Here is a 19205-nt window from a genome sequence, read left to right as displayed (position 1 = left end):
AAAAAAAGTTTTCTGCAAAACTTGAACGATTTACTAAAGGCCAAGTCATCATTTTACAAAGCACCACTTTACACATCGCCAACACAAATTTGTTACATGGTAAGAACACAACCATCATATTTAAAAACACTATAAAAAAACAATGGTTGCGTTAAGCGAGATTGCTCAAATCGCAACCAATTGACCTATGATTGAGTATGGTGCCTACAAAAACCTGGCTGCTAGTGTGGATGTTGCAAAATGGGGTTTGCTGGTAAAATTGTACATTCAATATTCAGCATGTATGCTTTGTGGAGTTTGGAGCAGAGGAGAAGGAGGAAGGAGGAGAAGCATCAGCATCAGGTTCTGTGGAGAAGCTGCAGACCCCTTATTTTTTGTGGATGTTTGAACCTGGACTTCCTTTCCGATCAGGAAATAGTATAAATGTTTTGCCTCAACTGCACAAACCTCTTGAAGCTTTCACACCTGGTGAGAGATGATTTGGAGCCTATAGCATCAAAATCCTGTCACACAACATTCTGAAATTAAAGTCATTATAATAAGAGTATTGACATCATTTATTTATTTTTTAAAGGAAGCCTCACCAATTACCTCTCCATGGACTGGTTGTGGTCTGGATGGTGATGACACTTGCCTCTGTGATAAAACTGTGGATTGAACCATGAGACAAAAAACAAATTAATTTCTGAAGCTTATTATCTCTATCTATGCTGTGGAGTAAAAACTTCTCATATTCATGGCATCAGCTAATTACTAGTGTCAACAAGTTTGCAGAAAAATGTACACATTTAACATGCTTTATGACATAAATAATTATATTAATTATATATTTAAAAAATATTAACTCACCAGTCTGTTGCTGTGATGGAGGTCAATCCATTTCCTACACATGGAAACCCACAATTAGCTCAGATGGCAGTATGTGACGTAGCTTCTCCTCATGGGTGGTATATTCCTGGCAAAGTGGGGGGGGGGGCAGCCTCTCTCTCCTCAGCAATTTTTGTCTTTAAGCCACCTTTTTAAGTCTGGAAATCTCTTCCTGCAGTGGTTCATAGATCTCATTAGTGGCCCCACTGCATTCACTGCTTTACAGACATTGGCCCATAACTGATGTTTCCACCTTAACAGGGTCGTGGTTGCCTGGCTCCCCAAGATTTGTTCATAGCAGGGGATTATAGTTGATACTAATACACATTTTTCATTGTGTGAAAATCTAATATTACACCCTGCCTCGGTCTTCTCAACCTGGCTATCATTTTCTGCCTCATCTAATACCTCCTGTGCCTCCTATGCCCCTTCTTGCTCCACACTCCAATCCCCTAGCCTCTCTCTCTCCATACTCGCCAACAAATAACAAAAAAAAGCATAGTAACAAACACAACTAGCTAGCTAACTAATACAAATTGCACTCACTCATAAACAACAGAGACTGGGCTTAAAGAATAGACACAAAAAAAAGAAACAACAAACCGGATAACTAACAAATAAGAAACAAGACACAAAAAAACCAAAAGACACCATTCAGAAATCGTTGTAATATTACACTAACCTACTTTCCACAACACTCACCAATTATCCTGTAAACTAGCTCCTCACAACTCTATTAAACTTAATGAGGAATTGGCCAAGCTTTTATAATGCTTGTAATTTTAATAGAAAACTGCCAAGAAAATTACATATTTTGAAAACCAGCACTTTACAGGAAAACCACTGGCAGCAATTTAGTGAGAAGGAGCAATGTGACCAATAAAAACTAATAATAGTGGACAGGATGACATGATAGACTTAGAGCTACCATCTCCAATGTCCAGAAGGTATAAACGGGCTAAAACAAAAAACCTCTAGACATCTCCTTTGAAGCACATTTTTACTCCATGGAGACCAACCTTCCTCCTAGCATTAGCAATCATGTTTGGACAAAAAGGGAAAAATCTCTTTGTGCATTGACCCATGCACTTCTATGAGAAAAAGCATGTCCTTCTGAGGCATAAATATACTTTTGGCTGAAATATAACCCTTTCTAATAATAGTATGTCTACAGTTTTCAAAAGCCATGCTTCCAAGTGACAAAAATAAGAGCATTCCATAAGTGAACAACACTCTGTCCGGGCCTGAAACGGCAAGTCTTCATGATGTGCAAGAAATCACCTTATTTAAAGCAGAGGTAATCTGCAAAGGAAATAGAAATGTAAGTTCAAAAGCAATAGAAAGGAATGAATAAAGATTTCCTACTAGTAAATGTTTGTACTGACTTAATAATAAGGGGCCTGATTCATTAAGGATCTTAACTTGAGAAGCTTCTTATTTCAGTCTACTGGACAAAACCATGTTACAATGCAAGGGGTGCAAATTAGTATTCTATTTTGCACATAAGTTAAATACTGACTGTTTTTTCATGTAGTACATAAATACTTGATCGCTTATTTGTACACTGAAATTCAAAGTTGATATTTGTGTGCTACATGAAAAAACAGGCAGTATTTAACTTATGTGCAAAACAGAATACTAATTTGCACCCCTTGCATTGTAACATGGTTTTGTCCAGTAGACTGAAATAAGAAGTTTCTCAAGTTAAGATCCTTAATGAATCAGGCCCGAGAACATTATTATTATTATTACTATTTTTCCCCGCTATAACAACCATGTACGGGCATAAATCGAACTTTGCTGGTCCCTATAGCCAAACTTTGAGATAGAGACACTTAACCTCCCCTAACCTCTCCTTACCAAGCATAATGCCAACATTTTCCCTTCTCTTTCTTCAGGGAGCACAGAACGAGCGACAGCCACATGGCTAAAACTTTATTTCTGCTTAAACTCTGCTCTGTTTCATAATATCTAACATCTAACAGATGCAATTCATCGCCATCATTTTCCATATACAATGAAAACAACATCCTTTTTTCTACTACATTTTTGTATCTATCCTCAATCTATTGTATATTCACTATAAGAATTAAATAGCATTATTGTGAATAACTGTTTTTCCAGTAATACTCTGGATTAGAGGACCACTCAACCTTACTTTTACATATATATTTGAGAATGTTTGTAGCCTTTTAACTAAAGCTATATTCTCAATACAATATTTCTAAATTATAATACAGATTGCTAAAACATTGAATGTATTAATACATTCTAGCAGCAACTCTCATCGATTTTCTGGGGATTGCAAATTTAAATTTGTTCCAAAATATAAATGAGAGAGAGAGAAAAAAAAATGTTCTTTAACACATGAATAACTTTAAGTGTTTGTGTTTTTGACAAGAAGAAGAGTAAGTAATCTGTGACAACAATTACTCTGAGGTACTTTTACAGTCAAATACACGGTTCACCCTCCCCAGAGCAAAAGAGGTCAAAGTTCCTAGCGCCAATCAGACGTACTAGACGTATTAGTTCATCGTCATGCTGCCACACATTTGGTAAACAATTTGACAATTCAATTAACGTTCAAAGGTGGGACAAATCTACAAAGTTTAAAAAAAATATTTTTTTTGGGTGGAATTAGTGGAAATTGAATAACATTTGAAATGTTACCTGTTCTTTTTTGATACAGAATGTTTTCACTTAGTTTTGCAAACTGCTAAAAGCAAACATGAACCTATTTCCCTTTATAAATTGCCTAATTAAATAAATCTGTAGGTGGATATATGCTTTTTGCGACTAACAGAGCCGGACTTGGACTAAAAAATCAGCCCTGGCATTGAAAGCCCACAGGCCTAGTGGCTCAGCAAAGGCCCATGGGAGGAGTAGCTGCACATGCCATTTTTTGAAACCAAGGGCTGCTAGTGCAAACAGCGGTGAATCTAGAAAAAAAATTCAGTGACAGCATGGTCCGGTGAGAGCGAGGCAGCGCCGGCCCTGTTGCCAGAAGTGCCAGGCCGGGCTTGGTGCTACTATACAGTAAGCGACTTATGGAAATTTCCTTCTAATCCACCTATCAAAAATTCCTACAAAACTGCTATTAATTTCCACATTTAGATTTTACATATTGAACTTTAACTATAGAAATATTCTCACTGTGTCATACCAAACTGCTTGGGGCCTTTAGACATATGGGAGACCTGCAAAATTGACAGAGAACATACAGGTAACATTATGCATGTTATCCTCTCTCACTTATTTTCACCCAACCCTAAATTATTAGTTTGAGTGGAATTAGCTGGTAAGATTGTTTGTGATAAGATGTTAGTTTCTGCTAAATTCAGTCTTTCAGAACCTCAGAAAATTTACCAAATTGCAAACTAACAATTTTGAAAAATTCAGCAAAAAGAAATCAGAGTACAAAGACTGCCTTATGCTGTACATTCACCACTTACAGACTTGGTCAACATCGTTTATTAGGCTTAAGAGGCTGCCTGAGATGAAGACAACATAGACAGACCTAAGGGGAGAGAATGGTCTGCTTCTTGTCACTCTAGCATTATCACCGTCATACTTTTTGTTTATACAATTGATGAATGATCTGCGATTCCTGGGCTTATTTAATCAAGGCAAGTATCTGCCAATTTTGAGCGTATTGTACACAAAATCGCTCTGTGTATGCCAAGAACTGGGAGATACGTCCGTGAACGCAGCCCTGGTCGCTCTGTCTTCGAATGCAAAAGACAATTACTACAGTCTACGATTTTGAACGGTGCCCTGAAGGGGCTTTTTGCCTTAGTGAATTTACAGAAGTAGCGTGCCAAACACAAGCGCATGTAGCCTCGTCTGAATCCAGCTCTGGCTATCTCAAAGTTACTAGTTTTTCTGCTGTATCTCTTGCTCCAGCTACAGGGCTAGTCTAAGTACTGATCAACAGGGATGACAGTCTTGTATGCATGCTATAACATGTGTTTGCAATCAGGAGGAACTTTATAAATGTCATTTATGCACAGTACACATTAACAACATCCTAAAAATTGTATTATATGACAAAAAAAAAATGTAAAAAAAACTTGATGAATTTGGCTATTTGCAAAGCTGAAATACGCGCGTACAATATTAAATGCGAGTTGCGCTCAGAATATGTGCCTTGGTGAATCAGGCCCCCTGTGTTTACTTAACAGCAAAGGTTGTAGATTGTTTAAATTCAAAATTTTAATAAAAATAGATATTTAATACTATTTCTAATGCAGCGCAGTACAAAAAAAGGGTCTCATTTAGAGTTGGACACAAGTCGTGTTTTTAAGCACAAAGAAACAAACTTTTGTACTGCATATGCAGATGAAAAATGCTTATCCTGCATCTATATTATGCTTCTAGCGTGCCCCTGAGAGGGTGTCAGGGGAGATATGCCCACCAAAGTAATATTATCAGAAAGGGGAATTGCTAATATTATAAGTAAAATAAAAACACTTTCAAATAATTAGAATGTTTACAGACTTCTGTTCGATGTTGGGATATTAACCATTTACTTTCTCACTTTCAATGAAAAAATTAAGAACATGGGTAGCTCCAATAAGCTTCCTTGATTCACAACCTCTACTTCCGTTTTGTGTAAAACTATATTTCATTTCAACTCTGAACAGTTTAGTTTTACACAAAGTGGAAGTTGTTCAATAAATTAAGTAATTAATAAGTAACAGCAGCAGCTAGAAAGGGAGGGATTATCTAGAAAAATACAGTTTGCAAGCTGTACATCCTACACAAAACTCTCACTGCTGGCTCTGGTGATAGCTCTCTAAAAGCTATAGTTAAACATGACCACAGCATGAAATACTTAATTATATCATCTTATGTGAAAATACCCATAGTTACCTATTCTCCCTGTAATATGGTAGTAGATTACACAGCTTGAAATACATTTTACATAATGGCTTGCACCTAGAAATGTCACCACTTACTGCAGACACAATCACCAGTATTATGCCATAAATAAAGGTTGTGTTGACAACATTATGCTAAGTGTGAATATTGCTAATGCAAGTTGCAGCTCTCAGGGATATCTACTGGAAATGATAAATGGGAGGCTTTATTGCTTCCCCAGAACACAGATAAGTATAACAACTCCATGTGTAACAATTAAATATTTGCAAAATGAATGCTAGAAATTACACATATAAATGTTAAATTCAATGGGCATCGTGGAGGAACAGTGCTTAGCATTGCTGCCTCACAGCGCTGGGGCAGGAGTTTGATTCCATCTAGGGCCCTATTTTTCTGGAGTCTGTTCTCCCTTTGTTTGTGTGGGTTTCCTCCAGGTGCTCCAGTTTCCTCTCACACTCCAAAAGCAGACTGCTCGGTAAATTGGTTCTCCTATGTGGGAGCTCTTAAGAGGTTTTACATTAAATGTATTGCATACTTGCCTACCCTCCCGGAATTCCCGCGAGGCTCCCGAATTTCGGGGAGTCCTCACAGACTCCCGGAAGAGTAGGCAAAACTCCTGCATTTGCCCAAATTCATGGCAGTGAATGGAGGGGGGGCTTAATCGCGTCATTAAGCTCCACCTCCTCCATTCAATGCCATGAATTTCGGCTTTTTACAGTGGGGGCGGGGCTATGGGGACGAGACAATGTCATCACGCCCTCCTACTACCCCATGTCACATAACTTCTTCCCTGGATCTCTCCCGGGGAGAAGTCTTAAAAGTTGGCATGTATGATGTATTGTAGCAATCATATGGGATAATAGCCAGCAATGCGGAAGCTGTCATACTGTATAATTGTGCGCTCTAACAAAAAACATTGGTTGTTTGTTATTATTATTATAGAGTATGTTGTGACAAGAGTGTCATCAAGGCCAATGTGTATGGAATAGTCTATGTGCAAGGTCGTCTTTTCTGTATTGGGAAATTGCAACTAGAGCTAAAATGTCTGAAATTGAACTTAGAGATTTGTGTTCTCGCAAACACTTTGTGACTAGTGATTAATATTTTGGGTAATTCTAAATTAAGTATTAAGAATGTAATCACAAAATATACTAGGTTAATGTAGTTATTTTTCACAAATAGAATATAAGTGCTAACTATATGTAGCAAACTTATGCAGCTCCCAAGCTTGTTTTCACTTAGTTTTACAAACTGCTAAAAGCAAACATGACCCTATTTTCCTTTAAAAATTGCCTAATTAAATAAATCTGTAGGTGTAAGCTACTTATGGAAATTTCCTTCTAATTCACCTATCAAAAATTCCTACAAAACTGCTATTCATTTCCATATTTAGATTTTACATATTGAACTTTAACTATATAAATATTCTCACTATGTCATACCAAACTATAAACCACTATTTGTTTTCTGATACAAGCATGGTCATTTATGAATGGGAAAATGCGAAAGTGCAAAATATCTGCAATTCTACTATGCGCATTAATAAAAATTTCCTGCATGTTTCAAGGCCATAATACAGAGGAACACCACTGTCTTGCTTCGTACACATGATCTAGTGCTCTGTATTGCTTTATTTTATTGACTAAACAAACAATACATTTTCACTACAACCGTTTGATATAAGATGTGAAATTAGATAGCACATAGAATGAGGAAAGATCTGATACAATATAGTGCTTCCATATGACTGAAGACAATGGCAGACCAATAAATTACATTAAACACTATTTGCACCAGACTACTTCTATTTTGCCTGATGCGAACATCCTAAAATTACTTTAGTAAACAATCATATTTTGTTTTCTTTCTAACAGATGCAAAAGGTGTTTGAAAAGCTTCCAGGATTTAAAGAGATAAAGGTTCTACGATTTAGGTAAGTTTCTCTACGTATTTTCATTTTAATTATTCTAGTAAGTACTACTATATTGTACTGTATTGTTCACACAGTAAATAAATGTAGTCTGTGTAGGGAGGAATTCTTAAACATTTACATTTATGTTCAGTTTATACTTATTGAGCAAGGTATAAAGACGATCGAGAGAGAAAAAAACTCTATATTTAGTAAGATTACAAGATAAGGGTATTAACCGAGAAACATACAATGCTGTATTTTATATTTAGATCTTTATTGTTTAAACAAGTTTAATGAAGTAGGAACTCATGAAGAGCTGACCGCAAAAGTGCTGTCCGAACATATGTGTAAAAATTATCAGGTGCAACTTGTAATCCAGCATATAGATATTTCCATTGTAAAAATATGTCTGTCATCATCATAAGCAACATTACGTCATACTCATGGGACATGCACAGATAGATAAACTAAAAGTTGTATCTTAAGAATATGTGAAGTCAAAGAGCCTGAGTCCTCACTAAGGAAAGTGTCTGCCGGTTTTGTGCATATTGTACGCAAAAATCACACTGTACATGCTTAGAACCGGACGATATGCAACAGAACGCAGCCACGTCCAAGTCAGCTTTGAGCGCATATGACACTACAGCCTATGATTTAGGGGAGTGAATGAGGTGGGGAATAGGCGGATTTACGTAGGCAATGTAGATTAAGGGCGTTCCCCTGCAGCCACGTCTAAGTCAAACTCAGGAGCACACAGAAGTACGCTGTTTTTTTGCCAAATCTCTTGCTCCAACTGGGGGGGCTAGTTTAAGTTCCAAACACTAGTGCTGAAAATGTAAGTGAAAACGTGTTTACAATCAAGAGCAAATGTAACAATGTATTTTATGTACAGAGACATTAAGGACAGCCTGATAAATGATTTTCCAAGGGAAAAAATATTTTTAAGAAAATGTCCATTTATAATCATAAAAGACTATATTATTGACAGGTAACATTAATTGCTTAATATTTTATTTTGTCAGTGCGTATTGTTGAGATTTTATATTCCACATAGGTACTGTACGTACAATGCAGTGTCTGGTCTAGTAGAGCAGAGTAAGCCTACACCCTCAGTCAATAGATTTTCACTATGTCAATTTGACATTACTTATGAAATTGAAAACATTTGGAAATTTGTAAGGGTTTTATGTACATTATGTACAGTGAAAGTGTACATAAGAGTATTTTCATCTCATGCTTTCACCTTTATGAAAGGCTAATATGTTGTTGTGAACTAGTTACTTATTGACTCTAAAAAAATAGTCGTCTAATGAAAACAACCTTGAATACACATTTTACCATAGCCTTTAAATGATACTAAACTTGACATTTGAGTACATGGAGTCCCACTCTTATTTTTTGCATTTGGTACCAAGTATATTGCATACAATTTTAGGCAAAAGCAGGTTATGTTGTTCTTATTGGGTGTGTGACAAAACGAGTGTGATATGTGAATTATAGCAAATACTTTGTATAGCCCTTCTTTTGTTTCCCCAGCTCATCAGACTACAACTGCATTGTCCAATTACATGTGGTTAAGGGGACATTGTAATTAAATTTAAATATGTATATTTTGTATTATATATTGATGACTTGAAGTAATGTTATTCATTGTCCTTAAACTGAAGCCAGGAGGGTTATGGGTAAAGATCAGGTGGTGTCTAGGATACAGGTGAGAGGGCTTGAGCTGCATTCATTCTCCCCCCTCCTTCCTCTACAGGAAGCATGGAACAGCTGGGGACCCTGTGACATCACAAAGTAGTGTAAGGGGTTAATTTTAGGAGGGGCTCACTGCTACCTTATCCTTGGAAGTAGGGGAAGCCAATTAAGCATCAATTGTTCTCCTTAGGACTAGTCCAGACGTTCTGTCTGCATCCCAGCAGGGGGCTTCTGTGAAAGGACATCTCATCTCCACTGCCCTGTCCAAACCCCCTAGTCCTGCACTGGCCAATGGGGAAGTAGAATAGATGCAGGGGTTTGTCCAGGGAGGGGAAAGACTGTGGAAATTAGACCTGTGATATATAAGGAACAACTCCAGGGGGGAGGGGTGTTCATGCTTGGATTTCATTCAGGAAGGTGCAAGATGGAGTTTTGAATTGTCGTTTTCTAACTCGAGTCTATATATGCAGCTGAGAGGGATCCATGGGTCATGAAGTCTGGACAGCAGGTGACTATATCTCCTTAAGTTATTGGGGTAAGGGATAGATGATGTGGTAAATCTGCCTGGCATTTATTTACTGTGTGTATTTAATATTCTAGTGTTGTTTGTATAACAATAAATATACTGTTGTATTTTTATAACTGCATTTTGCCTGAGTGACCATACGAATCCTAGAAGGTACTGGGTAGCACTGGGCCAGATAAACCCGGTATCTTCACATTTTTGGTGGCAAGCAGTGGGGTCACTCAGTCCCAGGTCTTCTCTGGGTAGAGCTGCAGGGGAACTGTATCGTGATACATTCCAGGGCTCTGCAAAGCAGTTAGCACTAGAAACCAGTTACCACATTATCCTGAACTTACTCCTAAAGGCTTTAAGGTAGAAAGTGTCACGAAAAGCGCTGTGGGCTTTAGGCGAGGGAAGATGCCGCCTAAGTGCCGATTTGATAAGGGGAAGCGCACCCCGCCAGAGGAGAGCGGAAGATGGAACCGTGTCTCAAAGAGAGGAAATCACAGTGAGGTGATCCCTGGAATTAAAATGGGTGTGAGCTCTAGGAACAAGAGAGCAGATCACAGCCCAGTGTTGAAAAAGTTCCCAAAGGAAGGGATGAAGCAGTCCAGTACAACCAGGAGAAAGGTGTACTGGGATGAAGGACTGTGGGAGTGTCTGCAGGATGGGGATATGGATGTGTTGCACCACCCCACCACAATGCAGCACATTTTGGATTATTGGGATGAGGAGTGCCCAAAGATTATTATGTGGGAAGGAGCCAGTCTACAGGAGAAATTGGAGAACCTGTTGGATGTGTTCCTAATGTTGAAAGAGGAGGCAAGTGCCTGTAATTTTCAGGATGAACCAGCATGGGATGATTTTACACATGAAGTTATTTGTACTATGCAGAATCTGGCCAAGGGAGAATCCAGATACAACAATAATCAGCAGTACAAACAAGACGTAAATGGACTATTACAGCACAGGGACATGCCTGATGAATCCCCTGCAAATGTATTAATAGAATCTGTCCCATTAGCAGATTCTACAGATCCACTAGAGACAATGAGTATGGAGGAGCTGATAGTGGAATGCCAGATCCGGGGTGTACCTTACCTGTACAGCACACACATGGATATCCTGAAACGTTTGTTAAAAGATCAGGAGAATCCCATCAATGCCTTTAGTGTTTATAGAAAATGGATGCTCACTTTAGGTCCCCACATACCTCTCTGGGAACAAATGCAATGTCTGCAACAGAGTTTTGAAGAAGCAGAGGATGAGGTATGGCGGCAAGGATTTACGGACACTGAAATGTGGCAGGATCAGTGTTATCGAGTGAATACTGAAAAATGCCAATTGGAATATCTTTTATCACACTCTAAAAAGATGGCTGCTCAGTCTGTTAATCAGGGGGAGGTCCATCCCAGTGGATTAAATACAGTTGCCCAAGCTACTATCTTGGGGGAGACTGGAGAAGAACTGCTTGGTGAGGATGTTGTACCTCTGACTACTCAGAAAGGATTAGGAGAAATTCTCCCATTTGGTGACTTGGATGGAAAAGAGCTACCAAGTAAGTACCATGTAGTAGCATCTTCTGATAATTTGCCAGTGTTATTGGAACCTGAGACTGTGTCTGAGTTAGAACAGAATTACAGAAAAGACCAGTTATCCATCCCTGTTGTGCCTGAAAAGAATTTGTTTAATGAAGTAACGCAGGATACCGCATGTGTGCTCTCCGGGGCAAGTGATGTACAGCTTTACCCAATTGTGACAGAAGAGAATCATAAACTTGCGCAACATATGATCTCAGCAGAAATCATGTTTACAGACTGTAGGACAGAATTAATGGGAGAGGATAAAGGAATTGTCATGTCAGAGGCCACTACCATGGGGCCCTGGGAAAATTACACTTATGCCTTCCCCTATGCAGAATTGGCAGATGAGGAGATGTTGACTGAGTGGGTGTCTGAGAGGGCACCAGTACAGCAAGATTCACCAGCCCCACCAGCTTTGATGCATCGCACTCCAGCTCCAAATCTGGGAATCCAGGACCCAATACCAGAGGCCTGCACTGGACCATCCACTTTGCTTTGCTGCCAGGAGGACAAGTCTGTGTCCAATGAGGATTCACACTACCCCGATGCGCCAGAGGCGAGGGAAGTAGTGCAACAGTTGGATGTGGTAGCAGGGGAGGGGAGATGCACACAAACATACTTACAGGGGCACCCACATGTGGTTTGGGAGGGGGACAGAGGATTCCCCATAAGCAAAGAATTAATGGAGCCCCCACGCTTGCCTGCCACTGGGCAGTTGTCCCTTGAGTGTTTGGGGGAGGGGGGATTGGATCTTTGCCAGAAACAAACAGACAAGGAGCCAGAAAGTTTGCCTGCCACTTGGCAGTTTTCACTTGAATATGTGGGGGAGGGGAGCATGGTCTCCAGAAACAGAGGACAGGCCAAGGGACTATTTGCAGTTGGGCAATTAAGGGTGGATAAGGCACACAAGGGATGTTGGACTACAACTCTCCTACCATGGATGTGTGCACAGGAGTGGCCCAGTTTTATTGTTGTCTCATCTTATGACACAGGGCAGCATAAACCCCCACTCCAGCTGAGTGGGAAGATATGCCTGCAGCCATGGGACCCTGGTGGGAGATTGAGGAACTGTGTACTGCTGTCTACCTTGCCATCAGACCCAGGAGAAACCACAGCAGGCCAGAAACTTTGGACTTGGAAGAAATGATTACTTGGGGCTAGGGAGCCACTGGGAAACAAGGGCTAAAAAAGTAGGGGAGGAATGTGACAAAACGAGTGTGATATGTGAATTATAGCAAATACTTTGTATAGCCCTTCTTTTGTTTCCCCAGCTCATCAGACTACAACTGCATTGTCCAATTACATGTGGTTAAGGGGACATTGTAATTCAATTTAAATATGTATATTTTGTATTATATATTGATGACTTGAAGTAATGTTATTCATTGTCCTTAAACTGAAGCCAGGAGGTTTATGGGTAAAGATCAGGTGGTGTCTAGGATACAGGTGAGAGGGCTTGAGCTGCATTCATTCTCCCCCCTCCTTCCTCTACAGGAAGCATGGAACAGCTGGGGACCCTGTGACATCACAAAGTAGTGTAAGGGGTTAATTTTAGGAGGGGCTCACTGCTACCTTATCCTTGGAAGTAGGGGAAGCCAATTAAGCATCAATTGTTCTCCTTAGGACTAGTCCAGACGTTCTGTCTGCATCCCAGCAGGGGGCTTCTGTGAAAGGACATCTCATCTCCACTGCCCTGTCCAAACCCCCTAGTCCTGCACTGGCCAATGGGGAAGTAGAATAGATGCAGGGGTTTGTCCAGGGAGGGGAAAGACTGTGGAAATTAGACCTGTGATATATAAGGAACAACTCCAGGGGGGAGGGGTGTTCATGCTTGGATTTCATTCAGGAAGGTGCAAGATGGAGTTTTGAATTGTCATTTTCTAACTCGAGTCTATATATGCAGCTGAGAGGGATCCATGGGTCATGAAGTCTGGACAGCAGGTGACTATATCTCCTTAAGTTATTGGGGTAAGGGATAGATGATGTGGTAAATCTGCCTGGCATTTATTTACTGTGTGTATTTAATATTCTAGTGTTGTTTGTATAACAATAAATATACTGTTGTATTTTTATAACTGCATTTTGCCTGAGTGACCATACGAATCCTAGAAGGTACTGGGTAGCACTGGGCCAGATAAACCCGGTATCTTCACAGGGTGGAATAGCAGAGTTGCAGGGTTTGTGGATATAGTCCAATACTTCTCTGTAAATGCAATGTATTGTTTTACTGAAGCTGCAATGATGCCTTGTAAGGTCCTTAAAATATAATATGCTAGATATTTCCTTTTACTCTCCCCCTCACCTTTTTCCCTTCATGGTACTCCAGATATCTCATAACCATTATACTATTGACACACGTCTGCCCACATGTGACGACATTTGAGGACCATTCCTTCTGTAGTGGTTCTGAGTTCTATACCCTACCTGTATTATAAACCCTTGTTGTTAATACTGTTATGAGTTGTATTATCATACCATATGCTGTGCCGCTTCTCTTTGACAAAAATTGAATAAAAATATATTTAAAGAAAAAAATATATATAATATGTTGCCTATCTCTGCACTAACCAATTTTTTTAGAAGACACTGCACTCCATTCTAATTATGATTGCTGTCTATCAATTGGCTACTTCCCTATGTAATAGTTCTAGGAATACAAAAGTAAACAAAATATTGAGTATATTTCTATTCATGTAGAACCACACAATCTTACTACTACAGCAAATATGTAAACAAATAACAATGTAATCTGGATTCTAAATAAAAATACACACAACTTCCAAAAGGAATAAACTTTGGCACTATTTAGATGGATTCAGAATATTAATATTGTAATATACAAAGTGGGTTAACACAAAGAAAAATCTGGATCCAGGGTAATTATTGACACTGCTGCTATTTCAGGACCCACTGCGTATCCCTGAATATAAAGATGCAACAAAAAACGGAAACAAAGTGCTGTAAAAATAAAAATACCCCAAGTAGGATCCTCTCCAATAGAGAAATGGTTACAACCATGTAAATACTTTTGCCTTATAAACTCAAGTAATTTCTTCGACATAATAAAAAATATATGCATTTTAATCCCCAAAGCGTAAAAACATACACATAGAAAAACAAACAGCACCATACATATAAATATTGACAAATCGTCTATGAAGGAGGCTATAAAATAGGATGGCACCGATCAAAATATTGTATCCAAAAATAACAACATGAAGTATACTGCAACTCTCCTTATGGAATCCTTGACCGAAAATCTAATATATATAAGCCTAGCGGCGTGTGTTAGTCTGTGTGTGAAAAAAAAAACAACAAGCTGCAGCGCCACCTGCTGGGTGGAGTTATACACTGACCTACTAAATTCTTAGCATTATCTAATATAAAAATTAGAATAGTGAAGTCAGTTAACTTCCATCATCCCCCCTTCACCCCGTGGAAGGGGTAGTAAAGGCTAAATTTACGAGTTGAGGGGTCAAACTCATTTTCGAGAGGCAATTTTACCTCATGAACACACATTAAAAAGGGCTCTTGCATCGGGAAGTAACGCTCTTCCCCTGAGGAGGCCTGGGCTAGGCCCAAATGCATGACAAGAACCCTTTTAAGACCTTAAGTAGCTTGATTTGACTAGAATGCATGAGTATCATGCACGGGTTAACTTGTAGAGAAATATATGTCCTATATACGTAGGTCACATAAAAACGAACCCAATGTTCAAAAAAATTGGAGAGCTGGAGTGTAACAAATCTTAATGTATAATTGGATTCCAGGCACCATGGTGACAAATAAAACAGTTCACTACTCCGTCTGAAAGTTCCAAGACAGTTCACAATCCAAGCAATGAGTATACAAAACTTCTTATCAGTATAATATAACTTCACCCTCCGGAGGGAAAAAAACACAAACTTCTGATGAAATTGCTGGGACTCATGCCCACATAGAGATCGAATGCTTTCACTCCTTCTACAGCCATGTGTATAGAGATGCAGTAACACTCGCGATCCACGCTCCTACTACATCCGCATCCTAGAAGTGTAACAACATTCGCGGTCTGGAGGAAAACAGTGGGAGGAGAATATTAGTTCCGCGCAAACCAGGTGCCGTTAGTGCTTAACAGGAGAGCCACCATTGAAACTACTGACGCGTTTTGTCCTTAATAACACGGGACTTTCTCAAAGCAGGCGCAATTCCTACAGTCTGCTTCACTATCGGCTCTGCCTTTCAATCTGCTCCATAGACATTGTCACCAGATACGGTTCTGCACGAGTAGCCTTTCCATGCAGCTCAGCCCGAGTTTCCACTTGATACGGTTCAGCCTGAGTTGCCTCTTGATACGGTTTAGCCTGAGTTGCCACTTGCTGTCCAGTCCAAGGATTCTCCCAGTGCTGTCTATTCCGAGGCTTCTCCCACTGATGTCCAGTTCAAGGCTTCTCCCAGTGCAGTTCGGGTCCTCTTCCAAGTGTGCCAAGCCCAGGCCCTTCTCCAAGTGTGCCCAGCCCAGGTCCTCCTCCAAGTGTGCCCACCCTGGGCCCTCCTCCAAGTGTGCCCAGCCCGGGCCCTCCCTTGCTGATGGTGTCCTGTCCGAGCCATCACCTACTTTTGAGGGGCACCTTTTCCAACTTCGTGTCCTTCTGAGGTTTTGAGCTTCTCATATACCCTCCATACCTAGCCTCGTTAATGATCCAAAGAGACAAGTACTGTTTTTGTTATCTCAATTTAGAGGAGAAGCCTTGGAATGGGCAAACCCCTGAATTGAGACTAACTGTCCTATCAGACTGATGATGATGATGCCTTGAACTCTTTGTTGAGGCGGTAATTGCAAGTGCCATCTTGCGAGTCACCTGTGCATCCGGTATTATCACCTATCACTTCAGTCCACGTTCTACCTTTGTGTTCCACCCAGTCGGTTCAGGCTCCTATTCCGATGAGATCCCATAAAAAGAAAGGCAGATAGAAGAGAGGAGGGTCTGCTGTGCCTCAACTCTACTCTGGCATGATTTATTTCGTTTTCTCACCTGTAGACGAGGACTTCTCTGCCAGACCCCCTTTGTGGACTCTGATTCTGATGATTTTAAGCACTTTTGGTAATCTGGCGTCTGGAATCCGCCCTAGGTGGGGGTAGTACTGTCAGTATCTGCCTGCAGCTCTCTGTTTTGCATGCTGCTTTTATTGGCATATTGTATTTTGATCAATAAACACCTTTATTCTTTATCACATCCCGTGCTCCATAGCTGTGATTTACTTTGAAGTGTAATAGACTACTTGTCAATCGCTGTTATCATTTGTCAGCATCAACCCAGTTTTCCAATTCAAATGACATCTGGAAAGTGCCTGTCAGTAACACCCAACTTTGTCAACCATCATTGTCCCTTGACAGCATCACCCATTTGTTTCACATTTTTTTTATAGTATCATCAACAAATATATAATAATCATACATAATGACATTTGGGTAGATTGGAACATGTGTAGATAGTTAAATGCTATTTTATATTTGCATCTGCAGCAGGGCTATTACTGTAGCAATGCAGTATTATCCATTTGTAATGGGGATCATTTTTATTGGGAGGGAATGGCAATTTTGGTAGGATTAATGCATGGTGCACATTACCAATGATTCCTGGACAAAAACCTATTTCTGTCTGTCAAAAGCCCAAACTGGGATAGAAGTTTTCATGACACTTACACATTTGGAGAAATTTTGCAAGGAGAAATGGGCAAATATTGCTACATATTGGTTTAAAGTTGATAGAGATTATCCTAAAAGACTACTGAGCGTATTACCTATCAAATATGTCTCAACTAAGCATTGACCAATGGGTCTTCATAATTAGTAACCAATATTTCAGGTTTTTTTTTTATTTTGTTTACTTTATGGCTTATCTATTTATTTATTTTATTGTAGTAGTAGATAGACAATAATGTCCATACAATGGTATAAGTGACACACATGTGTATATGTCTGCTTAATGCAAATATTATGTGTTTCTTCATAATTCCAAATTTCATTGCCAGCCTCAATATGAGCTCACATAATTGTTGTGCTGCCCATAAAGTATTTGGCTACATCTGTTAATTATTGAATTGAGGTGTTTCAATCAGACCCGTTGCCTGAGGTGTATAAAATCGAGCATCTAGCTATGCAGTCTCCATTTGCAAACTTTTGTGATACAAAATGGGTCGTTCTGAAGAGCTCAATGACTTTGAAGTTTGGGGGAGTAGGGGTAATGGTATGGGGCTGTTTTTCAGGGTTTGATCTGCAAAAGGGGGACCAATTCCATATTAAAGTATACGTATTGGAAGAATACAATGTCATTGCAGTCCTTGTTGGTGTCATGGTCAACCGTTTGAATACTTTTGTCCATATAGTGTATATAATATGTTATGTGGGACATAGTTTGCATCTTCCTACAATCAATATATATTGGCAACAATGACCACAGTAGACCCGTGTAGACACATGACCAGATTATGCTTGCAAAAAGGAGTCTGTGTAAATGTACTCTATTTAACCAGGGTCTATGCAAAAGTGGTTTCTACTGTGGTAGCTGCCAATGAAACTGGGCAATGACCGACTAATGCTTTGTATTACAGATGAATAGGTAGGAAGTCTTGCTGTCATTTGCAGATTACTAGCAATGTAAACATGAATTTATAGTAAAGTAAGTTAGATAGAAATTTGAGTTCCTGTGACAAAATTTGGCATGATATAAGCATCCCTGGAGACACCAATTAAAAAAATGTACCAGTCACAAAAATAGATATTAAATATTAACTACCTTAAAGTTAACTTTATTCCGGTGTACGCAAAATGTTAATAATCAGTGCAACGGGCTGTGCAAACAACTAACATACTCTATTTAATAATTTAGGGCATCCTAATTGCAGAGCAATTTTAATGAGCTCCCAAATCAAAATCTGACCTACACCTCATAAAATATATTTTATGTACTTTACTTCTCATGGGATAGTAGATGTCCTGTTTCAAGGGAACATTAATATGCATATCAGAAGGATCTGTCTCCTTGCCAGTAATACTGTAAGTAATTACCACATATTATAGTATTAAAGGCGGAAAACCCGTCACTTGCTTAGTACTCCTTCAAATTGTCATGTTCTGCTTTAAAATCATATTAAAAACAGGATACCCATCTTATATTTAACATAGATTGGGGCATGTTCTACTTTAACATCATGTTAATACCAGATCATCTGATATGGTAATGGACTGTTCGTTTTACTAAATTATATGTAATTTAGAATACAGTAATACATTTTATTTGGTTTTGTGCATACATTTCAGACCTTGATAAATAGGGCATTTTCGCAGACCCCATAAACATCTATCAGGACTGTATTTGCGATGAAGAGGCTGGGACCGCAGTAGAAATGTCTGATATCTGCTGTGATCCTATAATAATAAATAGCCGATTTACTTTACCATGTGGTAATCCCTCTTTACTATAATATGGAGCAATATTATTGAAGTGAAATAAATGGTGGAGTGGATGCATTTTATGGACTTTCCTTGCTGTGTGGAGGCGACCACAGTATTTTCCACTACACAAAATGGTTTGGTTTTCTACCATTTTTGAGCTGTCAGAGATTAGGGTTCATCCTGTACTTTTAATAAGACACAAGTTGTGCTTTTCAGATGCACTTCAACAGAGCAGTGCATTACTGGGCACACTTTGCCCAACTTAAAACAAACCTTTGAAAATGCAAAAGTTCAACATGTATCAATGTCTCAATATTCCAT

The 19205-nt window shown here is 39.2% G+C and overlaps 1 protein-coding gene across 4 annotated transcripts in view; it reads left to right on the top strand.

Annotated features, from left to right (window-relative positions):
* IMPG1 (interphotoreceptor matrix proteoglycan 1) overlaps positions 1–19205 on the top strand; it is a 288481-nt gene that overhangs the window by 121530 nt on the left and 147746 nt on the right. For all 4 annotated transcript variants that reach the window (XM_075202665.1, XM_075202667.1, XM_075202666.1 and 1 more), the window contains one exon: positions 7623–7681. In XM_075202665.1, coding sequence (XP_075058766.1) covers positions 7623–7681 — 59 coding nt within the window. The remainder of the gene's footprint in view (positions 1–7622; positions 7682–19205) is intronic.

This window comes from Mixophyes fleayi, chromosome 3 (assembly GCF_038048845.1).
Source record: "Mixophyes fleayi isolate aMixFle1 chromosome 3, aMixFle1.hap1, whole genome shotgun sequence".
Taxonomy (NCBI): domain Eukaryota; kingdom Metazoa; phylum Chordata; class Amphibia; order Anura; family Limnodynastidae; genus Mixophyes; species Mixophyes fleayi.
The sequence above is the reverse complement of the archived record's forward strand: the minus strand, read 5'-3'. Positions and strand labels throughout refer to the sequence as shown.